The sequence below is a fragment of the Hemicordylus capensis genome, chromosome 1, assembly GCF_027244095.1.
Source record: "Hemicordylus capensis ecotype Gifberg chromosome 1, rHemCap1.1.pri, whole genome shotgun sequence".
Lineage (NCBI taxonomy): Eukaryota > Metazoa > Chordata > Lepidosauria > Squamata > Cordylidae > Hemicordylus > Hemicordylus capensis.
In genome coordinates, this window is record NC_069657.1 from 345,849,209 (window position 1) to 345,875,195 (window position 25,987).

At 42.8% G+C, this 25,987-nt stretch overlaps 1 protein-coding gene across 7 annotated transcripts in view; it reads left to right on the forward strand.

Annotated features, from left to right (window-relative positions):
• The window catches only part of LAMA2 (laminin subunit alpha 2), a 759,697-nt gene that overhangs the window by 84,971 nt on the left and 648,739 nt on the right, over positions 1-25,987 (forward strand). For 3 of the 7 annotated variants that reach the window (XM_053286157.1, XM_053286175.1, XM_053286165.1), the window contains exon 1: positions 19,735-20,115. The exons of 1 other annotated variant lie outside the window; for it this stretch is intronic. In XM_053286157.1, the coding sequence (XP_053142132.1) occupies positions 20,004-20,115 (112 nt within the window). In that variant the 5' untranslated portion in view covers positions 19,735-20,003. Of the gene's footprint in view, positions 1-19,723; positions 20,116-25,987 lie in introns of those variants that run through there. 3 more of the 7 variants (XR_008313916.1, XM_053286222.1, XM_053286162.1) reach the window with 2 other exon arrangements.

Below are 25,987 nucleotides of genomic sequence, written 5' to 3' on the forward strand. Positions count from 1 at the left end.
CAGAAAGGAATGAGAAGCACCTTTGTAGTGTGTAGATGGAGCATCATGGCCTCAGGAGGTTGCGAGAGACCTCTTATTTTAAGAAACACTTCAGAATTTTAAAATTCCTAAGAGCATAGTCCCTGGCTTAAGCTGGAGAATTGATTTATTGTTCATATGATATGGAATTGTTTAATCCAAGCTTATAAAAGTGTATCAAATAAGTGTATAAAATTAGTTTGGTTCATGTCCCTAACAGAATATAGAGCCACAAGGCTTGAAACAAAGAAAATTGTTCAGTCAGTAGAAGTGTTCAAACCAGGAATGTGGGGACCCTCTAAAGAATGTGAGATAGGAGACCAGAAATAACAAATAACAGAACCTGTCAGGAGATAGATAACATAGATATTCAACTAGTCCATTAGCCAAATCTCTCACTCAAGCAAAAATAAACATCCTGGCACCAGATATCTATAAGGTTATCAGAAAGGCCAAGTAGTAACTCATTTTCCAAGGCTCCAAGTGGCACCTCTGGAATGTGTATGTTTAATTACAAATGACATGTATTAATTGCTTTACTGATATGCTTCTTTGCTTGAAAGGCTTATATAAACTGTCCTATATAAACTGGCCAGCTTCAGTGCACAGTACCTGCCAGACATTCTGAACTGTGCTTTGCCTTTCGTGATCATGAAATAAAAGCTTATTTGAGCACAGCACCCTTGTTGCATTTTGACTTAAATTCAGTCAGGCAGCAAATCTATAGCAGGAAGCTTGTTCAATCCTCTTTGGTCCAGCAAGGTGCCCCATTCTCTATCGACTCAGATAGAAGGATGAAAGCAAGGGGCTGGATCAAACAGGAGGGCAAGATTCCAGAGGATTTTCCCCGCAACACATAGTGTGTGCTGTTAACTGCTATACCACTTCAGCTTCTAAAATACCAATCCTGCCTTCCTGAACAAGGAATTATTCAGCACTGTTGTTTGCTACATGACCTTGTTTATGATGGATAATTCAGATCATTATGGTTGTACATCATAATGGGTGCATTAGACCATATGTTTTCAAAAGTAGTTTACTCAGTAACACTTAACTGTTTTACTGTCCACAATGGCAATTGTTTTCTCATTGAATTAACAGTATTGATGGCATAGAAGTTTACTGCTTATTGCCAGTGTAGCTGTGAAAACCCTCCAAGTTTCTCTTTCCCACTGTGCATTTCACACACCAGGGACAACAATCCTGCTATTGTTTTGATGATCAAATGAAAGAGATGTGAGCATAAAGTCCCCTCTACTTACAGGGGATTGCTGACTTCCTTTCAACTCACTTCAACCTCTTATTCACCCTTTGAGAATATAAACAATTCTGGAATTGTTCAAAGGCTATTATGCTAGGATAGCATAGAATTCAATCAGCCCCAAGTTTATGTAATGGACATGACCAACAATTTGCTGTGTCTTATGTATGAAAGATTAATTTGATATGCCTAGACTAAGGTGAAAAAAGAACTCCTGAGGTGCTCAGAACTGGCCACACTCACTAGCCTAGACACAAAAGCCCTCTCTAGCACAGCCAAGGCATGGGAGAGCCTGTGCTCTCTCTTGCCCAAATACATTCACATTCATTCGTCCCCTTTTCAAAATGTGCTGCTTGGTTTAAGAGCCTAATAAAGTGTTAGAAAAAGGATTAGTTTGTTCAAATATTATGGAATGCGATTCTCCTGCATCCTTTCACTTTAGCTTTGCTACAAAGTTAAACACCATTTGGGGCTTAACCAGCATGTTTAGCCATTAATTAACCATTAATGTTTAATTATTAATGGTAAAACATGCTGATTAAGCCCCAAATGGTGTTTAACTCTGTAGAAAAGCTAAAGTGAAAGATAAAGGATGCAGGAGAATTCACATTAATCAACCAATTTAATTAATTAATTAATTAATCAGCCAACCAACCATTAATTAACCATTAATGATTAAGCAGCATGTTCCTGTTCTAGTTTCTACAATTCATGTGAGTGCCCATCATCTCTCTGTCTCTCTCTCTGTCTCTGTCTCTATCTGTGTATCGGCTTGAGAAATAACAAACCTATGCAGAGCAGCAACAACATGGAAACAACTGCAGGGAAAGCCCTCACACAGTTTATAGGGGACTCTAGGCCTTGTTGTAGCAGACAGTCTCCTGTCCTGGAGATGGAAACTACCTTAGCAAGCTACAGCAGTGTATGTGTTCAACTCCGATCCCTTTGCGTTTCTGATGCAGAACATTGATCCGCTTATCCATGGCAGTAAGAAGCCGCTGAATCAGCCCGGTATAATATAAATCTGGGAGTTTATAACCCCAACCCTATTGCCTGGCCAACATACCAGGACTTTCTGTTGGCTATATTTTGAGTACTAGCAGCAGCCAGCTCCCACCATGGAGAACCCTTTAAAAAACCTGAAATGTGGGAAGTGAAGCAGATGGGCAATATCTGGAAATTTAGATATAGCCCATCTGGTTTTCTCCCTAATTGCTAGGTTAGTTTGCAGTGCTATCAGTGTTCTAAAAAGCTGGTCAACAGAATTCAACAGTACTGATTTGTTGATGTGTTGATTAAGCCTCACAATTCCTAGGTCCATTGCATAGAAACGCTAAGATAGATAATGGGGTAAAATTAGTAGTCACTAACTCCCTCCATTAATCAGTTCTAGCCATTTTGGCAGCTTTCCCTGTGTAACAGACGTAGTGGTTAAATGAAGATGGTAAAGCTTATTTTTAAAAGCATTTTTTAAAAATTGAAAGCGTCAAATGTCATCCCAAGCTGGCTCTAGTTTCTCGTGGCTGCATCACTCTGTGAAAATCAAGAGGCATCCTTTAGCAAACATCTGATAGTCTGAAAATGAAGCAAAATAATTTTGAACAGTGTTTACATTTGCACAGAGGAAAAAATATGTATGGGGTACAATCAGGCAAAGGTAAACTCTTGCATGACTTTCAAGTAGAAGAGATTTAAAAATGGGCTTAGTTATCTTCCACTGAAATTCATAGAGCTTGAAAGGCCTTCGTTATTTGGACTGCGTGCCATAGCTAATATTTATTTAATATTTATTTATTTATTTATTTATTTTGTTTTGTAAGCAGTATTCTGGTTTGATAATTCCATTCCAGTCTTAAACTAGTTATTGGGCAAACTCAAAGGAAGCAGATTGCCTAAACAAAATAGAAGTCAAGGCAGCATGCCGTCTTCTAGGATGTCAGATGTGTCAATATTAAGGCCAAAATTAAATATTCCATGGAGATCTGTGTAATCTCCCCTCAACTTTTCAAAAATGAAGAGCAGCCAATAATTGCTGCAGTCTTGACTGAAGGACTGGCAGATGGAGAGAAGCAGTTCCCTCCAGTAGCTTTTCTGCTCACAATAAGATCTCCTCAGCTGTTTTTCCATCTGTGGTAGGGAAGATAGGAATACGAATATGAATATGAATACGAATATTTATATACCGCTTTTCAATCAAAGCCCCCAAATGATTTACATACAGAAATTAACAAATTAATTAAATTGCTGCCCATCCCCAACGGGCTCACAGTCTTAAAAAGAAACATAAGAAAGACACCAACAACAGCCACTGGAGGCATGCTGTGCTGGGGTTGGATACGGCCAGTTGCTCTCCCCCTGCTAATTAAAGAGAATCACCACTTTTAAAGGTGCCTCTTTGCTCAGTTAGCAGGATTTTTTTAAAAAAAGATACTGATCTTTTTTTCTGTGTGAGTGGAAAAGCTACTTGGGAAGTGATTTTGAGCTGAAAAATGACCCAAGGGGGAAGATGAACCACTCCAGCCTCCCATCCACCAATCTTGCAATCAAAATTGCAGCCTCCAACGATAATTTTTCATTTTTAAACATCCTCCGTCCTTATAACCTTTAGTTTGACCCAGGCAATTCTCCTAGGGAATGGGCTAGCAGCGGGAATGGACTTGCAGTGGTTCCTCTTGTCCCATGAATGGAGCATAGAATCCCAGGAGCTGAGTGAGAGCACCAGGGCGTTTTCCAGATTACACACTTCAACAGTTTTGCAACTTGTCCACTAAGTGTGCTTCTGTATTGCCTGTGTTCCAACATAGCAGTCCCTGCGCTGTCAGTAAGGTGCTGTACACATTTCTGATGCTCTCTTTTGGGTTTTATTGCTGAGCTTCAGCATAAAAAATGTTGCATGTGTGTTGCAAAAATGTAGCAGAATTTCTCCATTGTAGGAGGGTTGCAAAAATGTTTCTGCAGTGTAAGTGACATGGTGTGGATGGTTCATGGTGGGAGGGGGGGCATTTGTTGATATAGCACCTTCCCACTTCAGTTTTATTTTTATCCTTGTATTTCATCTTTTATTTCTTTTTTTCTCATTTTTTATTGTGCAAAGGGGGAACAGCAGGCAGGTGGCCCTTCTCGCTGCCCTCCAGAATGCTCTGTTGCCTCCTTGCCATTTGCCCCTTCCCTTCCTGGAAGTAAGAGCCCCATTCATTTCAGAATGAGCCCTGCTCCCCAGTTGAGATGCTTTTGTCTCGCCATGGCTGCTGCAGCAGCAGCAGCAGCAGCAGCAGCAGCAGAATACAACCACTCGGAGCGTGTGTCTCAGGAGTCCACACAGGGGAGCCGCTCAGTTGGCGGCATGTGTGTTGGAGGCTGGTGGCGGTAGCAGTGCAGAGGAAATGCGATGCTACTAGTGGTGCTGCCGCCACCCTCCCAACCATCAAGTGGCTGGAGAGCCCAGGGTCCCAACCCCAACAGATTTGGGCAACTTGCCCTCACTTGCTGCTGCTGCCACTGCCGCCACTGCCTAGGAACCTCCAGTTCTCTCCCTCTGACCCCTCAGCGGCCTCTTCCTCTTCCTCCTCTGCTACAACTCCAAACACCTCCTCAGCTATTTTGGCAGAGCTTAAGGAGCGGTCATGAAGGAGTGCTCGGCTCCCCTCCGTCTCCTCCCTCCTTCTATTATGGCCCTCTCTGCCATTGAATTTTTGTTTTGTTTTTTTCACTGGAGCACTTGTGCAAGGGTGCAATGGTGCAAGGCTTCAACTAGATTTTTGTTTTGGAATGGCACTTCCCCCGCTGGTGGCTTTACGCAAGGCAGCCCAGAATTTTTTTTAAAGGTCATCACGTTGCACACACTCACTCCCTCTGCAACCCCGTTGGCCCAAAATGGAGCAGAAAGAGGGAGCAGAAAAGGCGGTTCAAGGAGAATGTGGACACCTCCCCCCTGGAAACCACATTGCAGTGTACAGCAGTATGAACAGCCACCAGCCTTCCATGAAGCATTGAACAACCCTTTATCTGCTGTTTGAAACCACTGCACCATTCCATCACACCTTGCTACACTTTCTACTGGTGCAAAGCTCATAATCTGGAAAATGCCCTGAACTGCTGCAGTTGTTAATGGTCATCTCTGCCCCACTTAGAAAATGTAGGATATGCCGCTTCAGCCACTATGGAACAAACAATTGCTTGAGCCATGTATTTATGAATAATGCTTTTAGGCTTTCTTGTGCCGATCATACAGAGCTGGTGATTTGTTTGCTCTTTCTTTCCTGAAGCAAGCCTAATGGAATATATAAAACACTGATATATAATAGGTGAGATAGGGTGGAGTGTAGTAGAGTAGTGAGCTTATTATAACTTGAGGCTGTAGGGGTTATGGACATGAATGTTATGTGTGAGCAATATGGAGGAAAAATAGAACTGAAGCTGAGATGGGGACAGGAAAGAAAATCATCTGTATGCTAGAGAGCTATTTCTACTTGGTCAGACGGTGTCTCTCTACCCTTCGTTTCTCTTCTTGCTCACACACAAATGATCTCCAAGCTGACACTATATTACTTTTTCACAATGCTTTTTCTGATAAAACTATGCTCCTTCCTGGCTTCCCACACAGCACTATTCATGTGTCTCCAGCCTATGTTCTGCTCTGTGTTACTCCTTCTGAGCAGCCATGACCTGATGTTCCTGGCACATACTCCTTCAGCTGCAGTGTGTGCCAGGAACCCTTGAAACCAGTGAGACTCTCCAACAAACAACTCTGGGTTTCTTTCTTTAAAAGAAAAAAAGAAAAAGATGTAGATAGCTAACAACAACAACATTTTAGAAATAGTTAGGCAGAGGCATAATGTCACGAGCTCATTTTTATTTCTGTGTGCCGTGTTCAGGGAATAGGAATTGTCCACGTTATTTGTACCAAATTATGGTACAAATATGATTTCCCTCTTACTTGCTGCTGGTGGTCTACTCTGTGTGTGTGTGTGTGTGTGTGTGTGTGTGTGTGTGTGTGTAGGGTTAGTTAAAAAGTAACAAAGAAAAGGAAAAAGAAGGGCCCTGAGTTTTCAGCATTGGTCTAAAGCTCCTTAACAAATTTTATCTCCTTTCTCTTTCATTCTTGTTTTCCTCTTGCATTATTTGTCATCTCCATGTCCTTCTTTGTGATACCTGCTAGCTTTTATCACAAAACAATGTACTGTGCACAACTGTCTTGTGAGAGTCTAGTTGTTTGATATAACCTATATCAGAGTGGCAGCTGACCTTCATGCAGGACGAAAGGATTTTTAGCATTGCACAGAACTGTCTGAACTCAGGTTGGCTGATAACTCACGGTCAGGTTAGCAACACACCTATCATTGTACTCCCATATGTCTGCATGCTCTCTTTCAAGCTCCACACACAGTCTTTCCCTTTGGAGGGGCCCTGATCCAGGATGTTTCTTGCTTGGCATGATAAACTACTGAGGGAGAGCAAAATGTAGCTACATTTTGGCACTAAAACAGTTTGGGCAGATCTTTCTGACCTTCTCCTTGGAATAAAAGTCAGCCACAACTTAGCATGGAGAATTAACAGCCACCTCCTACATTGTGGAATTGGGATGCATGGCAAGTGTGCACAGTACTTACTAATAAAGAGTACAGCTGTAAACTTATGGCTAAGCAATTTGGAGAACTTTATTAAATCCTGAATGGAAGCCCTCGCATTATAATTTCACATTCCACATTTATTTATTTATTTTGGTGTACACCTGTCTATATAAAAATGCCTCATGTGGATGCTGCAAACCTCTTTGCAAATGTGTATGATACAGATTTACTAATCAGGGAGCCATGATTAGCTGCAGCATCCTGTGGATGTTGCCACACTCAATGGCAACATTCAAGTTTACCTCTGAGTATTATATTACATGTTATACTGTGAATGGATGACCAAAGCAACAGATAAGAGAATAATGGTAAGCGTGTATGATTAGTGTCATATGTGAACAGACTGTCCCAGGCTATGAATGGGAATTCCCAGGTTCAAATCCCCATTGAGCTATGAAGCTCACTGGAGGCCAGTCACTATTATTAGATAGATAGATATAGATATAGATATAGATATAGATATAGATATAGATATAGATATAGATATAGATATAGATATAGATACAATTAACCAAATTAAGAAAACAAGTTAAAAGTCCAGACTAAAACCTTAATCAGAATTAAAAAGTTATTTAAATTAAAAGTTATTTTAAAAGCTAAACATTAAGAAGAATAAAAACTAAAGAACCTACCAGATATAACCAAAGATGGAATATTAAAAGGCCTCTTTAAAACATGTGTTTTAGTTGTTTTTTAAAAACACTGAGGGATGGAGCATGGTGAAGCTCTTTGGGGAGGGTGTTCCAAAGCCGAAGGACCACAACCAAAAAGGCCCTGTCTCTAGTCCCCGCCAACTGGATCTCTGTTAGTGGCAGGGCCATGAGCAGGGCCTGAGATGATGAGTGGAGGGCCCTGGCAAGTTCATATGGGTGAATGTGATCTGACAGGTACCCAGGTTCCAAGTCGTGTAGAGCTTTAAAGGTCAAGACCAGCACCTTGAATCTAGCCCAGAAATGGACTGGTAAAAAATGAAGCTGCCGCGGGATGGGTGTGACACTCATGAAGTGACTTGTGCCCACAAGCATCCTTGCAGCAGTATTCTGGACCAGCTCAAGCTTTTGAACTTTCTTCAAGGGCAACTGCATGTACCGTGCAGTGCTGTAGTCCAATCTGGATGTTACCAAAACATGGGTGACTGAGGTCAGGTTCGACTTCTCCAAGTAGGGTTGTAGCTGGCATACCAGCCTAGCTGGTAAAAGGCATTTCTGCACACTGCCACCACCTATGCCTCCAAGGACAGTGTCCGGTCTAGAAGCATCCCCCAAGCTGTGGACTTTGACTTTCAGACTAGGGATGTGCACAAAACCAGTTTGCTTGGTTCGGTTCAAATTTGAACCGGGTTCGAACTAGGAGGGAGAGGTTTGGTTTTGGTTTTGCCCAAATCCTTCTGGTTTAGTTTGAATTTGAACTTTGAACCATTTCAAACTGGTTTGAACTGGTTTGAACCTCCAAACATGGGTGGGGTGGTAGCTGGCACCCATGGGTACCTACCACCCAACCCCCAAAGCAATTAGACACTTGAACAATTTTTTATGAATGTTGGGGTGGTATTTTTTCCTCATAGGGTATAATGGGATTCGAACCAGCCCATTATCCCCTATTGTGGAGCACCCAGGGGCACAAAAGTGGGGTCGGTGGTAGGCACTCAGGTATGCCTACCACCCTCAAAACCCCAAGGCAATCGGACATTCATCTGATTACTGGTGAATTTTTAAATTATTTTTAAATTCCTCATAGGGAATAATGAGGATTCCAGCAATGTATAGCTTCACGTCGGGTGGAAAGGGGTGGCCTAGAGCAGAGTGTGGTGGGTGGTAGTTCCCAAGGGGGGCAAGGAAGCTACCAGACTTATTTGAAAGGAATTGGGCAAAGGGTCAATTTGTTAACCTATGGGGTTGTTTCTGAAGTGTTCTGAATGTAGATTCTCTAGTTGAACATGAGATTTTCAAAGACAAACCATGAATCCACTCTCATTTGCTACCAGATAATCTACACTCAGAACACCTCAGAAACAACAAAACCCAGTACTCCATGGGTTAGCAACCCATGGAGGTAGTTGGCACCCTCTGTGCACTACACCACCACTCACTCTGGGCCACCCCAGCACCCCCCAAGTGCAGTTATGGGGCAGCTGAAACCTCCATTCTACCCTATGGAGAAAAACCTTAAAGAGGAGTAAACTTCAAAAATCACTTAAAAGTCAGCACTTTGCCCAATTCCTTTCAAATAATTCTGGTAGCTTCCTTGCCACCCTTGGGAACTACCACCCACCACACTCTGTTCCAGGCCACCCCCACCCCCCGACGTGTAGCTATTCATTTGCTGCAATCCTCATTATTCCCTATGAGGAATTCAAAAATAATTTTAAAATTCACCAATAATTTGAGGAGTGTCTGATTGCCTTGGGGTTTCGTGGGTGGTAGGTACCCCTGGGTGGCTACCACTCACCCGAATTTTGTGCCCCTAGGTGCTCCACAATAGGGGATAATGGGCTGGTTTGAGTCCCATTATACCCTATGAGAAAAATACTTAAAAATATTTCAAATATTCATAAAAAATCATAGGAGTGTCCAATTGCTTCTGGGTTTGGGTGCTTGTTGGCACCCATCAGTGCTCCACAATAGGGAATAATGGGCTTGTTTTGAGTCCCATTGTACCCTATGGGAAAAAATATCCCCCCCCAAAAAAAATTCATAAAAAATCATACGAGTGTCCAATTGCTTTGGGGGTTGGGTGGTAGTTACCCATGGGTGCCAGCTACCACCCCACCCACTTTTGGAGGTTCAAACCAGTTTTAACCAGTTTGAATCGAACTCTCCCAGTTTGGTTCAAATTCGAACCTGCAGTCAAACCTGATGGCTGGTTTGGTTCAAATTCAAACCATCGAACTGAACCAGTTCAAATTTTAACTGGTTTGCACATTCCTATCCAAGACCAGATTTACCTCATTATTTGGATGGTCAGTTCTACCAACCCAGAGTGCTTCCATCTTATCTGGATCAGCTTATTTGCCATACAGTCCAGAACAGCCTTCAAGCCCCAGTTCAGAGCATCCACTGCCTCCCTGGTATCCGCTGACTTAAAAGACAGGTAGAACTGGGTGTCATCAACATATTGATGGCACCACCGTATCACATACCTATGGATGGCCTCTCCCAGAGGTTTCATGTAGATGTTAAACAGCATGGGGGACAGAATAGGTATCTGTGGTACCCCATAGGCCAAAGGCAAATGAGTGGAACAGGCATCATGCAGCACCAGCTCCTGGGTATGACCCTCCAGGTAGGAGCAGAGCCATTTTATAACCGTGCCCCCAAGTCTCAAGCCAAAGAGTTTATATACCACCTTGAGATTTTATATTAGGCAGTATATAAATTCAATGAATGAATGAATGAATGAATGAATAAAAAGATGTCTCAGAAGGATACCATAGTTGATAGTATTGAAAGCGGCTGAGAGGTCCAGGAGAATCATCAGAGTCATACTCCCCTCTGGCAATCACCAGGGCGACAAAGGCAGTTTTCATCCCATATCCAGATTGGAAGCCAGACTGGAAAGAATCTAAGCAATCAGATTCATCTATAGCTGCCTGGAGCTGAGATGCCACAATGCTCTCCAACACCGTACTCAAGAAGGGGAGTTTTGAAACTGTTTGAAAGTTATTTGTCATATGGGTCCAATGAGGGCTTTTTTTAAGGAGGGGCCTATTGACTTCCTCCTTCAGACAAGGGGGTACCACCCCTGCTCTAGAGAGGCATTCACCACACCCACCACCTATGGACCCAGCCTCTTCCTAGAAGCCTTCACCAACAATGAGGGGCAAGGGTTGAGTATGCACATAGTAGGCCTCAGCCTTCCAAGCAGCCTGTCCAGCTCCTCAGGCAACAGAGTCTGAAAACCATCCAATATAACAAGACTACTATTACTACTACTACTACTACTACTACTACTACTACTAGGAATATTTATATACTGCTCTTCAACCAAAGTTCTCAAAATGGGTTTCATAGAAAAACAAATAATAAATACATAAGATGGTTTCCTGTCCCCAAAGGTCCCACAGTATAAAAGACCAGATGGTGCATTGGCAACATCCAGTTCCGGTGCCTCAAAAATCTTAGCATCCAAATCAGAATGGATACAAGCAATTTTATCCACAAAATGTAACACAAATTTATCACAGTGGGCTGCCGAGGATTCTGTTTGTTGGTCTTTGGAGTCCTCCCGTAGGAGGCCCTGAACCACTCAGAAAAGCTCCACTGGATGACATTGAGCAGATGTGATGTTGGCAGAAAAGTAGGATTTCTTTTCTGCCATTACTGCCATAGAGTAGGCCCTAACATGGACTCTAGCCTGTGTTTGGTCACATTCATTCTGAAATTTCCACCAACGATGCTCAAGCCATCTACCAGCCTGCTTCATTTCCCACAACTCACCTGTATACTAGGGAGTCCCTTGGACTTGGCGGGTTGGGAGAGGATGCCTAGGCGCAACCGTTCCAATCACCCGAGCCATCTTCTCATACCAGAGGGAGACTAGGATATCAACAGGATCATCCATTCTCTCAGCTTGATCCAACTCAAAGATTTGTTGTGAGCACAAAACGGTGTTGGGGGATCAATGTATGCTGATCCAAGCTTCTTGGAGGAAGGGTAGGATAAAAATGTAATAAATTAGTAAATTAATTAATACTAGCTGATCCGGTGTAGAGCATCTGTGCCCCTAGTTTACCACCATTGCATTCTCCCCCCACCCCACCCCACCCCCTGCAACGTTTTTGCCTGCCCACCCCTGCCCGTCTTCTTCTCCCCACCCCCACTCGTCTGCAGCCATCATTATTATTATTCCCCGCCTGCCGCCCACCCCCATCTCCTTCTTTTGTGCCACCTGGCCACCCCTGCTTTCTGGCTGCCCACCTGCTGGAACATGCCAGGTCTCAGCCACTCGGCCACCTGTCAGTCACCGCCGTTTTATTCAGCCAGCCAGCCGGCCACCACCACCACCGCCATATTTTCTCTCTGGCCCATTCCGTGGCTATCTGTCAGTTCTCTGAACTCTCGTGAGAGCTGCCACACATGGGATTAGCCACGGATATGTCTTAGAGAATTATATATAAAGATTAACTTGAATAAGGTTTGGATAAGGTTGCCAGGTGTTATCCTTGACATATAGCCTGTCCCTTGACAAATATAGCAGGTGTAAGAAAAGAGGCAACATCATCATGCTGTGACATCATGTAGTCTAACAAAGTGAGGAGTGAGTTCAGATTTCTAACAAGCAGCAGAATGGCATTTGGGACATGTGGTGCAGCACTTCAAAGTATTGAACTGCTACTTTGTTCCATGTTCATCTGAAGCTCCAGAGGAAATTAGCCCCACTTATTTCAGTGGGGTTTACTTTTGAGCAAATATGTTTAGGATTGGATGGAGCATATGTTACTGTAATTTGGTAATTTCTATAGCAGTTGCATGCTAGACAATGTGATTTATGATTAGTGAGTGTGTATCTTGCACATGATCACTAAGTGAGTTTCCTGATAGAGAAGGAAACTCTGTTTAACAAGGCTCACCTATATTTAAATTAAATACTCAATCTACTTCAGTATGCAAGTGTGCATCTGTGTATGATCACCTCCTATTTCTAGAGGTATATTTTGGTTGGGACACAGGCATCACAGTGGCATTCCCATCTAACTCATGCTGTGCCATCTAGATCTTTCTACATTTATATCCCCCCCCCTTCTTCTGCCATGGCTGTTTAAATATTTTTTAACACAGAACTTCTCAGTCCAAGTTTCACTCTAGCCGCATGCTACCCTAGTGGCTCATTACATTTTTTACTCTAGTGAATAGATATGGATAAACCTTTTTATCCACATTTGGTTTGGCCATCAACTTGCATTGTTTAGTAGACTAAACACAAATAATCTATTATTGAATTTTCAAAATGACCAGTAAGAACAGCTGCTGTTAGAGATCTTTATAGACCAGTCTTTGTCAGATTGTCCAAAACCTAGCTTTGCTAACTTTCAGAATAGTGAATGCTAATCTTGAATTTATGGTTTTCAATAAGACATTAAGAATTTCTCCCTGCATCATCACTGGGCAAGTGAAGTACAGAAGAATGTTTTCCATATACTTCATAATGACAAATAGTTAGGACAGCTATTGGGCATTATTGATGCCATCATTTTTGCGTTATGTGCGGGGAGATGCATACCAATTTCACGAGTGGATAGGAAGTAATGAGAGTTTGAAACAAAAGTGTAAGTAACCGCAGCAATGCTGTTTTGGTCCCAATCTCAATATTGTTTGTTATTACAAGAGAAAAGAGCTCTGTTCAACATGGATGACTAATGCAGGAAACTAATAGATTATACTAGCTTGACCCGCGCAGAGCATCTGCAGGCTAGTACTTAATTGTTCCCCTCACCCCCTGCCACAGCTCCCCTCACCTCAGAGATCTCTCCACCCTTACCTGAGCCACTCATGCTCCTCCTCCTCATCTCATTGCTTCCATCCCCCTCACCCTTATTGGTCACTCCTCCATCCCTTTACTGCATCCCCCTTTCCCTTCTTGGTCATGGCTGCAGCATTGCTGGTGCCTATTGGCCAAGCTGCAGCCCCCTATCCTCAGGGACCTCCCCACTGAGCCCCACTCCTGAGCCGCACTCCTGCTCCTCCCTACAGGAGGAGCAGCAGCGGCAGCAGTTGACTGGGCCCTTCCTCACCACTATGGCTGCTCGTTCTCCTCAGGCTGCTGACAGGCCCAGGCTCGCCCCTTGCCTGCCTGCCTCCCTCCACCAATGGCCTTGGCATCCCCCAAACATCAGCAGCAGTTGACTGGGCCCTTCCTTGCTGACAATAGGCATTGCCATGGCCACTCATTCCCCTCAGGCCGCTGACAGGCTCGGGCCCGTCCCGCGCCCTTTCTTCTTTCTCTCTTTCCCTCTCTTCTTTTTCTCTTTCCTCCACTCGCTCTTCCCCTCCATCTTTCTTCCCCTCCCTTTTTTCCTTTCTCTCTCTCTTTGTCCCTTTGTCTCTACCTTTCTGAGTTAATAGATCTTGCTTATCTGGTTTCCTCATCTAATTCACATATTGGCAGCCTCCTTCTCCTGAAGGGGCTCTTTCCTCCCTCATGACCCTTCTCTTTGCAGACCCCTGCCCACTATCCTTTTATACATATAGTTTTCTCTCTGCTACAATCAAGAACATGTTCCGACCAGTAACAGTTACATTCCAACTGATCTTAACCATCACAGGCTCCTCCTCCCTATCTGCATATGGAATCCCCACTGCCCAATCACCATGATGCTTCTGCTCTCAAAGGCTCCTCCTCCCTATCTGCATATGGAATCTCCACTGCCCAATCACCATGGTGCTTCTGTTCATAAACTCTTGCGAGATCTGCCAAGCATGGGATTAGCCACGGGCACACCTTAGAGAATTATATATATAGATGAGTCCTTACTCATGAGCAGTTTTGCAGGGAGGAAGCCCAAAAGTGCTTACCTCCTTGCAGATGATTGTTTTGCTGTCCCTGGGTGGGTGGATTGCCTGCCCAGACGACCACTGGCTGCTTCTGATAGCTCCGAGGGTCTGGGTGCCAGGACATGCTGCTCCACTCCGCTCTGCACTGCCCCACCCCCCAGAGCTTAAATAATGCACCATGCAAATGTGCGGTACATTATGGGGAACCCCCTCCCCTCCTCAAGTCTTCTAGCTGTGGTTGCTTGCAGCTGTGGCTGACACACAATTTAAAAACTGAGGTTAGGAAAGTGCTTGCTCTCCTAACCACATTTTGAAGGGTGGCTCTGTAGGTGGTTCCATAGGCAGTTCTGAAGGCTTCAATCCTGGTGGTTCACACGTGCATGCAAAATTGGGCTGGGCTCCCTTAGCCTAGTTTTGCATGTGTGTGTGAATAGCCTCAATCTTTATTTACATACAGCAGAATATTTTGTTATGCAGCACACATTTGAACCAAATTTTGGAACTGTACTAGTGCTGATTTATCCACCACTCCCTGCCTGTTGCCCAGGAGTGGGAGGGGGGGTCCCAAGATCACCATTCCTCAGAAAGCCCAATGTCATCCCTGAGGTCTGACTTGTAGGGGAAGAATGGCAGTTCAGTCCCCAAATAGCAAAACAAAAACAATTTGGTGAGAAAGCAGCAAAGCAAGAAGTCATTCATTCATTCATTGAATTTCTATACCGCCCTTCCAAAAATGGCTCAGGGCGGTTTACACAAAGATATAACAAACAAATAAGATGGAATCCTGTCCCCGAAGGGCTCACAATCTAAAAAGAAACAAGATAGACACCAGCAACAGTCACTGGAGGTACCGTGCTGGGGGTGGACAGGGCCAGTTACTCTCCCTCTGTTAAATAAAGAGAAGCACCACATTAAAAGGTGCCTCTTTGCCAAGTTAGCAGGGGTAAGTCTTGAAAGAGTTCTTTAGTATTGAAGAACTTCAAGGATTTATTTAAAGAAAAGGTTACAAATAAATGTGAAAAAGCCTGCAGCTTAATTTCAGCTGTAGCTCATGGCTGGAGAGAGAGACTAAAACAAACAGCCATCTCTGGAGATACAAAATGGAGACTAACACTGGAAGAACAAAGAGGGAAGGAGTCCAGCACTTTTATACATGACCCTAAAACCCCCCAGTGGTCACTATGAGACATTGCAGCTGAGAGCTGATGCTGCCAGCGTCCTAGTTCCAACACTGCTTCTCATCGGTTCATGCTGCTGTCTGTAAGTCCCAACTTCTCTCTCAAGGTTTTGAAATGATTCCTGGGCAACAGCTTAGTTAGCACAACTGCTACCATTTGTTAACCTGGACAATACATAAATTTTACAAGTCCTTTTTCTTGTGCATCCTGCACATAATGATATTTGGTTTCAATGTGTTTTGTTCTAAATTTAATTTTATCCATTTGTGAGATCTGTCTAGTGCACCCTAAAATGAAAAGCGTATCTTTTGTGGGAGGGATCTTAGCTCAAGAGTCCATATGGTGAAGTAGAAAAACCAAGAAAAAATGTATGTTCATGAAGACTAAGTTTTAAGCAAGTACAATGTGTAAGACTGTAGAATATGTTTCCTGCTTCCATGGTTCAGCAGAGGTCCTAACTTGCTTTTTCCATGTGTGAATACATTTTTAGAAATACTAATTTTTCTCTTAAAACAAAGGGGTTAAAAAACAAAACAAAACCCTGTTTAATGTATGTGATTATCTTTATCACATCTTTATTTTTGCTCTTGCCTGCAAAAACTCATACTATATTAAAATTAGCTTTAAACTGCCCCAGGCCTAACTATACTTACTCAGGAGTAAATCTCACTGAAATTAATAAGTTCCACTTCTAGGTAGCTATGTTTTGGATTGCATTAGGAGCTTTATCTTGCCCATATCTGCCAACATGTCCCTATTTTCCCATTCCCATTCCTACTGTTCCAGTAATTTCAACCCATAGAGGAAGAATGGCATGACAATTGAATCACAGATATTAATTTTAGTTTCTAATGAAATATCTTTTCCCATTAACTTGAATGGGAAAATAAGGACATGTATGTAGGTAGATATGCTAGTCTTGTGCTTCTGTTATCTTGTAGTGTGATGTGACACACCAAGTGAATTGTCCTCTGGGGTGCATTCTAGACACACAAACTATTGTAGCTCAATTTTTGGACCTTCTAATCAATGCAATTCTTTTTTGTGTCATCCTCTTTTTTTCAGTACATTTTTTTCTTTCTCACTTGCTTTTTTTTTTTTTTTTTTTAGTCTTGAAACTTGGCATGCTCCTCAGCTGTCTCAGTTCTGTCATCAAGATCTTTCACTGCCTGTCCTACTGTTCCCGTATTTTCAACCCATAGAGGAAGAATGGCATGACAATTGAATCATAGATATTGATTTTAGTTTCTTATGAAATATCTTTGGCCTTCCAAATCTTTACTAAGTTTTCTGCCCTTGGCAGCATGTAATCCAATCCTTTTAAATATAATCCTCACAGCCATTTGATGTCACCTTCACGACTCCAACTTTGTTACCAGCCTTCCAAAGAATATAAACTATTCTACTAGTTATATTGCCTGATCACTAATGACACACCATGCCCTTCTACACTGTTGAGATAAGACAGCTCTCACTTTTACATTCAATCATTAATGAGGTTTATAATCTGCATAAATAGTAGTAGTAGTTCAGAAATTTCAGTTGCTTCACCAATAAACTTAACTTGAAGGGTGAGAAAATATTCATAACTCTGAGAGTATAAAGGATGGTTAAGATGTGTTTGTGGTTAATGAATCTATTTTAAATTGTCTTGAACATTCATCACAACTCCTGCTTTTCCTATAGTCCCCCCCCCCCGTGCCACATAAGGGTTTCTTATTTCAAATAAGGGATGAACACCCACATGGAGTTTCTTTATGCTGAGTCAGTCCATTGATCCATGTAGCACAGCTTTGTCTAATGTGACTGGCAATGCTTTCAAAGACTGGAAAGATCTCATACAGAGACCTTTCCAGCCCACTACCTGAATTCCTTCTAAGTGGAGATGTGGAGAATGTAACTTGTGTGACCTTCTGTATGCAAAGCATGTGTTCTACCACTGACTTACAGCCCCCTCCTGAAAGCCTTGTCAGTTATTCTCTGTATGTTATTAATTATTATTGTTGTTATATTTTTATATTGCATTTCAACAAAAACATTCTCAAGCAGTTTACATAGCAAAAGAAATAAGATTATTCTCTATCCCAGCAGGGCTCACAATTTAAAAGAAACACACCAGAAAGAGCCACTGGAAAACACTGCTGGGTTTGGATGAAATGTACAGTAGTTCTTCCGTTGTTAAATAAAAGAGAGTCACTACTTTAAAAGATGCCTCTTGGCCCGGTAGAGTCATACCTTTAGTTCACTATATACCTCTACTAATTTCTTATCAGAAGTCCACCAAGTTTGACCATGGAGTCAATGCTGCTTCGTTGGTGAGAGTCTACATCTTTTCCATCTTACATTTTCACAGAAGGATATTGTCAACCCTTACTTATCTTTATTGCACTAACAGGTTTTTAAAAATGTTTTAAATTGATTAAGTCAATTATTTAAAGACTTTTCCAGTGATAAAATACCTGCCTCCATGTCGCCACAATACATTTTAATACATGTTATATCGTGGTCGTCAAATTATAATAGATTCAAGTTGATATTTGAATTAATATGAATCAATTTTGTATCAATTTGATACAAATTATATCAGTTTGATTGATTTTATATCAATTTGTGATTAATCACAAGGAGTGGATCGGAGTAAAGTAAAGTTTGCTGACAAGTTGGTGTTGACTCCTGGCGACCGTAGAGTCCTGTGGTTGTCTTTGGTAGAATACAGGAGGAGTTTACCATTGCCATCTCCCGCACAGTAAGAGATGACACCATTCAGCATCTTTCCTATATCGCTGCTGCCCGATATAGGTGTTTCCCATAGCAGGGGTAGCAGGGGATAAAGCAAGTTATAAAACACATGCTGGTAGTCGAAGACCATCTTATGGAAAAATCTCAGTGTGAAGAGATATATAAGGAAACTGAGAAAAAGGCATTGCGTGTCCTGTTAGACGGTGGAAACAAGCTTCTTCAAGGCCTTTTTGCATGACCAAACAAGTGTTTTGGGAGAGATGGGTTTATGGGATCCTTGTGGAATTCAGTATAATGAAACAGGCATAAGATTTGTTCAATACCCATTTAGTTTGCAATTCAGTTTACTTTTGCTCCACCATATAGGGTGAACACAGGCAACTATTTGCTTACAGAGTAGAGTTTTACAGCAGGGAACTGATAAAGGCAAAGAGGCACTTTTTTAAGTGATGACTCTAGGGGATAAATGCCCTTATTCAATCTCAACACAGCATTCTTCTACAGGCCCCTTTGTTTTTGTTTTTTAAATGGTTTTGAGAAATTTTCTATTAAAAGTGGAGTAGTAGTAAGAAGCACACTGTGAAACATTGCCATTGCCATGTGTATCCCCCTCACAAAGCTGTCTGAAATGGGTTAGAGCAGTGCAGTACTACTAAGAACTGAATATAAGCAACCACGGAAATTTTCAGCTTCACTATTTATCCTCAGCTTAATTCCATATAGATCCACCAAACCCATGTTCTCACCACCTTGATTTATTCATGTTAATAGTGAATTGATCACCAACTGCATCTTTATAGCACTTGGATGGCTGGAAGAAGAAACTAACTTATGTATGTTTCCTAGATCCCCAGGTCTTTCACTGTACTGTCTCAGGAAGCATCTCTTGGTCCCTCCCTTGCTGCCTGTTGACAGTCTTTAATTTGTTGTATAATTTCCACCTTTGCTCAAAATGTGGTGCTCTAATCTGTTCCAGGATCTGGCGTGTCCAGTAGTATATCTGCCACCCCACCTCACCCAGCCACCACCCCGCCTGCACACAAACACATCACACTTCCATCATCCTAATATTTTATTTATGGAAAGCCTTCAAATACTAGGCAGACTGGAAACGGCAAAAGAGGCATGTTTCTGCTTTCAATTGTGTACTCGACAAGTCATTGGGCTGATTTAGTGCCTAGAAACCTCAGAGCTGCAATGGAGTTCTAGATCATTCCATGCAAGCCTTCCACGAGCCAGACCTTTAGCATTCCCACACTTTGATGGCCAAGTTGTGCCCTCTCCCCCCACCCCCGTTTTTCTTGGGCGGGGTGGGGGCGGTCTGGGTGCCTTTTTAAGCACACTCTGACTTGCTGGGTATGACCTTGTCCCCTTAATTTCCACCCCTCAGGCACGCCTCACCCGCACCCCCGTCTCCTTTGAATTTGTGCTCAACACTTTGGAAGGCTTCCCTGATTGTTCATTGTCTCGTGACCCGCAGGCCCTTGGCCGGTGCCTGACTCTGGAGTGGGCCAGAGGGAGTGAGCGCAACACTAGCAGGACAGGGGAGTGTCCTTTCGCGGCCCCCTCCCTGTGGCAGCAGGGGCTTCGCCGTCTCCTCTTCTCAGAAGAAGGCAGCGTCTCTCCTCACTCATTTCATCAGCCAGGAGGGAAGAGAGGTATCGGCCGGCTGTTGCCGCTCTCAGCAATGACGAGGGCACGTTTGCCTCTCCCCTTGGTCCTCCTCACCGCGTTCCTACTAAGCCGGTGCAGCACGCAACGTCTGCAGCAGCAGCAGCAGGTAGCGCCGCAGCAACGAGGTACAGTAAGGGTTGGCGGCATGGGACTCGTTCCTTCCTGCTGTGCATCCTTCTCTCCCTGAGGGGCATCTTGCAAAAAACCCGCCCCCAAACCCAAACATGTCGATCGGTCCCGTATCCTTTGCTTCTTCCTTCTGCTCCTCTCTCCCTGTTTGTTCCGAGTCTTCTCCCTGCGACAGTAATGAAGAGAAGCAGCCAAGTTGGCAGCGAGGTCTCTTTTCTTGCCAGGCAGGGGTAGCATCTCGCAGATGGATTGAAGAGGCACTTTGGAGAGCTGTGAAAGTAAGACAGGCAGGATCCAAGTTTCTCTTCTAGCGAAGCTGCTAAAGAGGCTGCTGGGCTTCGACTCTGCATGAAGGGAAAAGTGCCAAGGTTCTAGCTTGCTTGTGCCGTTTGGAGGAAATTCGATTTCTCCTTCCTTTTGCAAAACAGCTTTCCATTTTCAAACAGAGCGAGTCCTAAGGGCTCTCTGCACACGTTAACAGATGCACATTCAAGCTCCCTGCCCCCACTCCACTTTAAAGTTAGTCGCAGGAATACCAACCCTTTCAGGCTGCTTTGAGCTTCTAAATATAAAGGGGGAGGTGTCAATCTCCACTAAGGAGAAAAAGCTAAAGTCTAAGTGGGGGTATTATTGATTAAAGTATGGTGGTTTATGAACCAGAGAACTTGAGTTCAGCATGCAACAAACAGGCAGTGCCCCACATATGCTGTCAGACCACCATCCTATTATTACTGACTTTGGAAAGTGCATCTTTCCAAAGGACTCTTGAGTCTTGGATTGCAGTCAAGTCTATAGCTCACAGTGGTAGCTCCAAGATGTAGCAATGTTGCAAAGCCTGAACATTATGAAAGATGTCAAATATGGGATACAAAAGCAGACTACTAAGTATCCATTTGTAGACATAATACTATAACTGCATTAAAAGAATGGTTTTGCTTTTTTAAATTAGTATTGATGATTCTACAAGATGATTAATAGGAAAAAAGAATATGAAGACAAGATTAATTTGGGGCAAAACAGCTTTGAAATATTCTTAAGACACATGCAGTTTGCAATGACTACTAAGTAAATACCACTAAGTCAGTTCAGTGGGACTTGCTCCTAGGTAACAGTGCACAAGTTGCAGCCTTAGCTTTGTGTGTGTGTGTGTGTTTAACGGAATAGCCCATGGTAATGAAATACTGGGCATGTTAAACAAATCTAATTAAAAATAGCTTGGATGAAGACAGACCATGATTTTAATATAGTAATCTGAAAGTAATCTAAAACCTCAGAATCATCTAAGGATTTTCTGTCCACCTCAGGTTTTGGTTGAGAGGATTAGACTCTCATAAGTTGTGTTATATTTTCCCTTCTAGAAAATCTTAAGCAGCTGGTTTCTTCTTAATGCTAATTTTAACTCTGTAGAAGATGAGTGGAGATTGTTTAAGGCTACAATCCTATACAAACATTTACCTGGAAGTAAGTTCCATTGAAATCAGTGGGATGACTTCCAAGTAAACTTACATAGGCTTGAGCTGCCCATGTCTTCATAGAATTTAAATACGGTTACAGAAAACTAAAGGAAGAATAACTCATCTAGACATCTTGACTACATTTGGAAATTGACTCACTGGAAAACAGGGAACAGCCAGTCATATTTTAAAATAGCACATTTAAAATACATCATGGCATATATTCACTCCTGGTGTCGTTTACTGCTTAGACAAGGACGTAATTTTCAGCTATAGTAATACTGAGTTCGGCATGATATCTTTAACATTGTTGTCACCTTTTCTTAGTAGGTGTTATTAGTTGTTGTTATTACTAGAGTACCATCAGTGTACATGACAATGAAAAAGTAACAAAAAAGCAAGATTAATGTCCCAAGGAACCTGTAATTTAACGGCGGGTTCTCACAATCAAAACAATTTCAGGTAAATTTTAAACTGGATATCTTGGCAGCATATGGGCTGCTGCCAAGCACTTTGTGAGAACTTTCGCCTGGTCTCTGATTGGCGTGGCTGATTTACCTGGGATCATTGAAGCGGTAAATCACATTTAGCTGGGATCATTCAGGCGGTGGCCAGAGGTGCTTTCTATCCGCTTTGGCTGTTATGCCAGCTGCGTCCATTTCTTGAGATGAACAACCTCAGAACAGTAGTATATATAGCAATAGCACTTACATTTATATACCGCTCTATAGCCAGAGCTCTCTAAGTGGTTTACAATGATTTTAGCATATTGCCCCCAACATTCTGGGTGCTCATTTTACTGACCTTGGAAGGATGGAAGGCTGAGTCAACCTTGAGCCCTTGGTCAGGATCGAACTTGTAACCTTCTGGTTACAAGGCGGCAGTTTTACCACTGCGCCACCAGGGGCTCATATATGTTGGTAACCTCCAGGCTGGACTACTGCAATGCGCTCTATGTGCGGCTGCCTTTGTACATAGTCTGGAAACGGCATTTGGTACAGAATGCGGTGGCCAGGTTGGTCTCTGTATCATCCTGGAGACACCATATTACTCCTGTGTTAAAAGAGCGACACTGGCTGCTGATAAGTTTCTAGGTGCTGGTTATCCTCTATAATAATATGGTAGAGTGTGATCCCATGCCGCCCGTGTCTTTCTCACCCATTCTGGGCATGCGCGGGCAAGAAAGATACGGCCGCCCAGACACGGCGGCCATGATGAGCAGGGAGAAGCGGCAGCCGAGGAGAAGCAGCCGCCGCAAAGCCGGGTGGGGGAAAGAGGCAGAGGGGGAAGCTGGCCGAGGCGGTGGCAAAGCCGCGGCCTCGAGCCAAAGCCGGATGGGGGGGGGAGGCTGACATGTGGGATCCGGGAGGGGGCCAGGAGGGGAAGTCGCCGGAGGCGAGCCGGCGACCGCTTCGGCGGCAGACACGAGCCGGCGGCCGCAGCGCCGATGGAGGCCAGCCGGGGAGGCGGAAAGCCAGAAAGGGGAGGCTGGTGGTGGAGGGGGGCCCTTGTCCAGCTAGGGAGACCGGCCGCGGCATGGAGGCTGGCAGCGGCGGGAGGGGGAATGACGACAGGGGGCCCGGAGCGCACAACTCCCCTAGCGCCCGTTAATTTAACGGGCCAAAAATAACTAGTTACTTATAAAGCCCTAAACAACTTAGACCCTGGGTATTTAAGAGAATGCCATCTTTGCCATGACCCCCATCGCCCATTGAGATCTTCTGGAGAGGTTTGTTTATGGTTGCCACCAGCTCATCTGGTCGCTACTTGGAGACAGGGCTTCACCGTTGCTGCTCCTGGGCTTTGGAATGCACTCCCTGTTGAAATAAGAGCCTCCTCATCTCTGTCAACTTTTAAAAAGGCACAAGACATATTTGTTCACCCAGGCTTTTAATTAGATTTATAGTTTTAATACTTTTAATGTTGGGTTTTAAATGATTTTATGTTAATGAGTTTAATGTTTAAATTATTTTAATTGTAAACTGCCCAGAGACGTAAGTTTTGGGCACGATAGAAATATGTTTAATCATCATCATCATCAATCTTAGATCTGAACTCTGGCTGTCGATCTGGTGGTGTGGCACCAACCAGAGATTGGGAAAAGGTCCTGGGTTTTCATGGCAAGCTAGGCAGGAGCACATGCGCAGCTGAGATATCCCATTTTCATTTATTGGACACTGTACTGGCATTGCAAGAATGTGCCCTAATTTTCAACAGTGGAAAATAAACAGTAAGATGCAAGGGATGACGGAGCAAATGCAATTACATGCACTTGGGCTTTGTTGCAATTGGGGAGGAGGATAAGTGATAGACTCCATAGAAAAAGTGAGTTTTGAAGATATTGAAGGAAAAATAGAGTGTGAGATGGCATTACATAGGTATCTGTGTGCTTTAGTGTCTGTGATGATGGCAGCCAAATGTTAAGCAGAAACCAGGCAGAGCTGATGTATTTCAGAACTGGAAGTGTTGCCACCACCATTATCAGTCTCATGGAAGCATATTTGGCTGTCACAGCTCTTACCATGTGTCATATCTGAAATGCTTGACTAGTCTTGAACCTGGGAAGTTGGGTAGAGATGGAAATATGTATCACATTTCAACCAATACCATTTCCCTCAGTCCACCGGCTGTCATACATAGCTACTGCTTTGCTGTCTTTCCCTCATCCTTGAAACATGGTAAACTTTGAATGACCTGATTGAAGAGGAGAACTGAAAGGCCAGCCAGGCCTTTTAAAATAAATGCACGAACACCTAATATGCAAGAAGTAATGTGGCAAGCCTGCCAGATAACTTCTTTGATCTGAGCAACACAAGGAAACAGTTAGCTGCTATTCCTTGTCATGTTCCCACCTATGCTATGCCTTGTCTCATTCCTTGGGCTTTGCCATTGATAAAAACACTTAACAGAGAGAATGAAATGGAGGGAGGATTTTGAGAAGTGCTAGATTGAGCAGGCTCAATATGGAATCTCTTCATACAGAGTCTCTGCATCTCTAAGATGCATTTGTGAACCTCTCTTTTGCCCCAAATAACTGTTGTGGTGCTCTAAACATGCTACTCCCTGCCATGTTTAATCACACATTCAAAATCTGGCATGATAAAGAAGACAGTTATTCTGCCCTTTCTCACTAGGGAGGTGTTGATCTTTAAACATGTTGTGCTGAGGAGCACTTGGAGATATTTTGATATATTATTGTGAAACATGTCTAAGGCATTTTGGGTCATGACATAGTTAAGACTTCATACAGGATTTCCAGATGGCTATTAAAATGTAGAATTCCAGCACATTATGCACCTCAGACAGTACTTTTGTCTGTAATTCTACTTTTTAACTTGTTTGGAGACTTTTGTGGTCAGGAACCTGGAGTTAATTTAATATTTAGCTCTTTGCCTCATATGTTACTTATTCTTCTGTTGACTGAAATATTTCCCCCTTAGAGTTCCTTCTGAATGTATCTGGGCTGCCTAAGGAAAACAGTGTTTTTAGAGTGTTGTATCTTATATGGTTGAATATTTTGAAGTTCAGAAAAATGTGCCCAAAAGATATATAGTAGTACTTAAAAACCCAGACTCTGCTTCTTCCAGAGTACTCAAATGAAATTTGTGAGAGTGGAGAAAATACTTTATGCAGTTCTATGAAATGATTTTTTAAAAAAGATCTCCAATGCTTAAAAGAGTTGTAAATTTTATGGCCACATTATAACATGCTTCCTATACTTGACTTGAATGTAAGTTTCAGATTCTACTTCTAGCAGATTTTGAAATTGAATGTGTAAATTTGAGCCAGTTTTGAAAATTAGATCATGATTTAGTCAGTACTTGAGCCACAGTATGGTATGTGAAAATCAGATCTGTATCATCTGGCAAAACCATTAGTCATGTACCAGGTTATTTTTTGCATATATTTAATACGGTGTTCCTGTCAAATTCTGGACCATCAATTAAAAATGCAAGAATCAGCACAGCTATGCAAGTGCTTAATGTCAGACCCCTGCTAACTGAGCAAAGAGGCACCTTTTAAAAGTGGTGATTCTCTTTATTTAGCAGGGGAGAGCAATTGGCCCTATCCAACCCGTGCACAGCATCCCTCCAGTGGCTGTTCTTGGTGTCTTTCTTATGTTTCTTTTTTAGACTGTGAGCCCTTTGGGGACAGGCAGCCATTTAATTAATTAATTAATTAATTAATTAATTAATTCTGTATGTAAACCGCTTTGGGAACTTTGGTTGAAAAGTGGTATATAAATACTCAACATATTTGTAATATCAATATTTATTGTTTTTTAAATGCTAGTGTTTTATTGTTTTTTGTTCTTAAATTATAGAAGGAAGGGGATAAAAATATTCTAAGTATATACTTGATTAATGAAACACATTTTCCACAGGGGACAGTGTTCACGTTTTAATATCTTTGT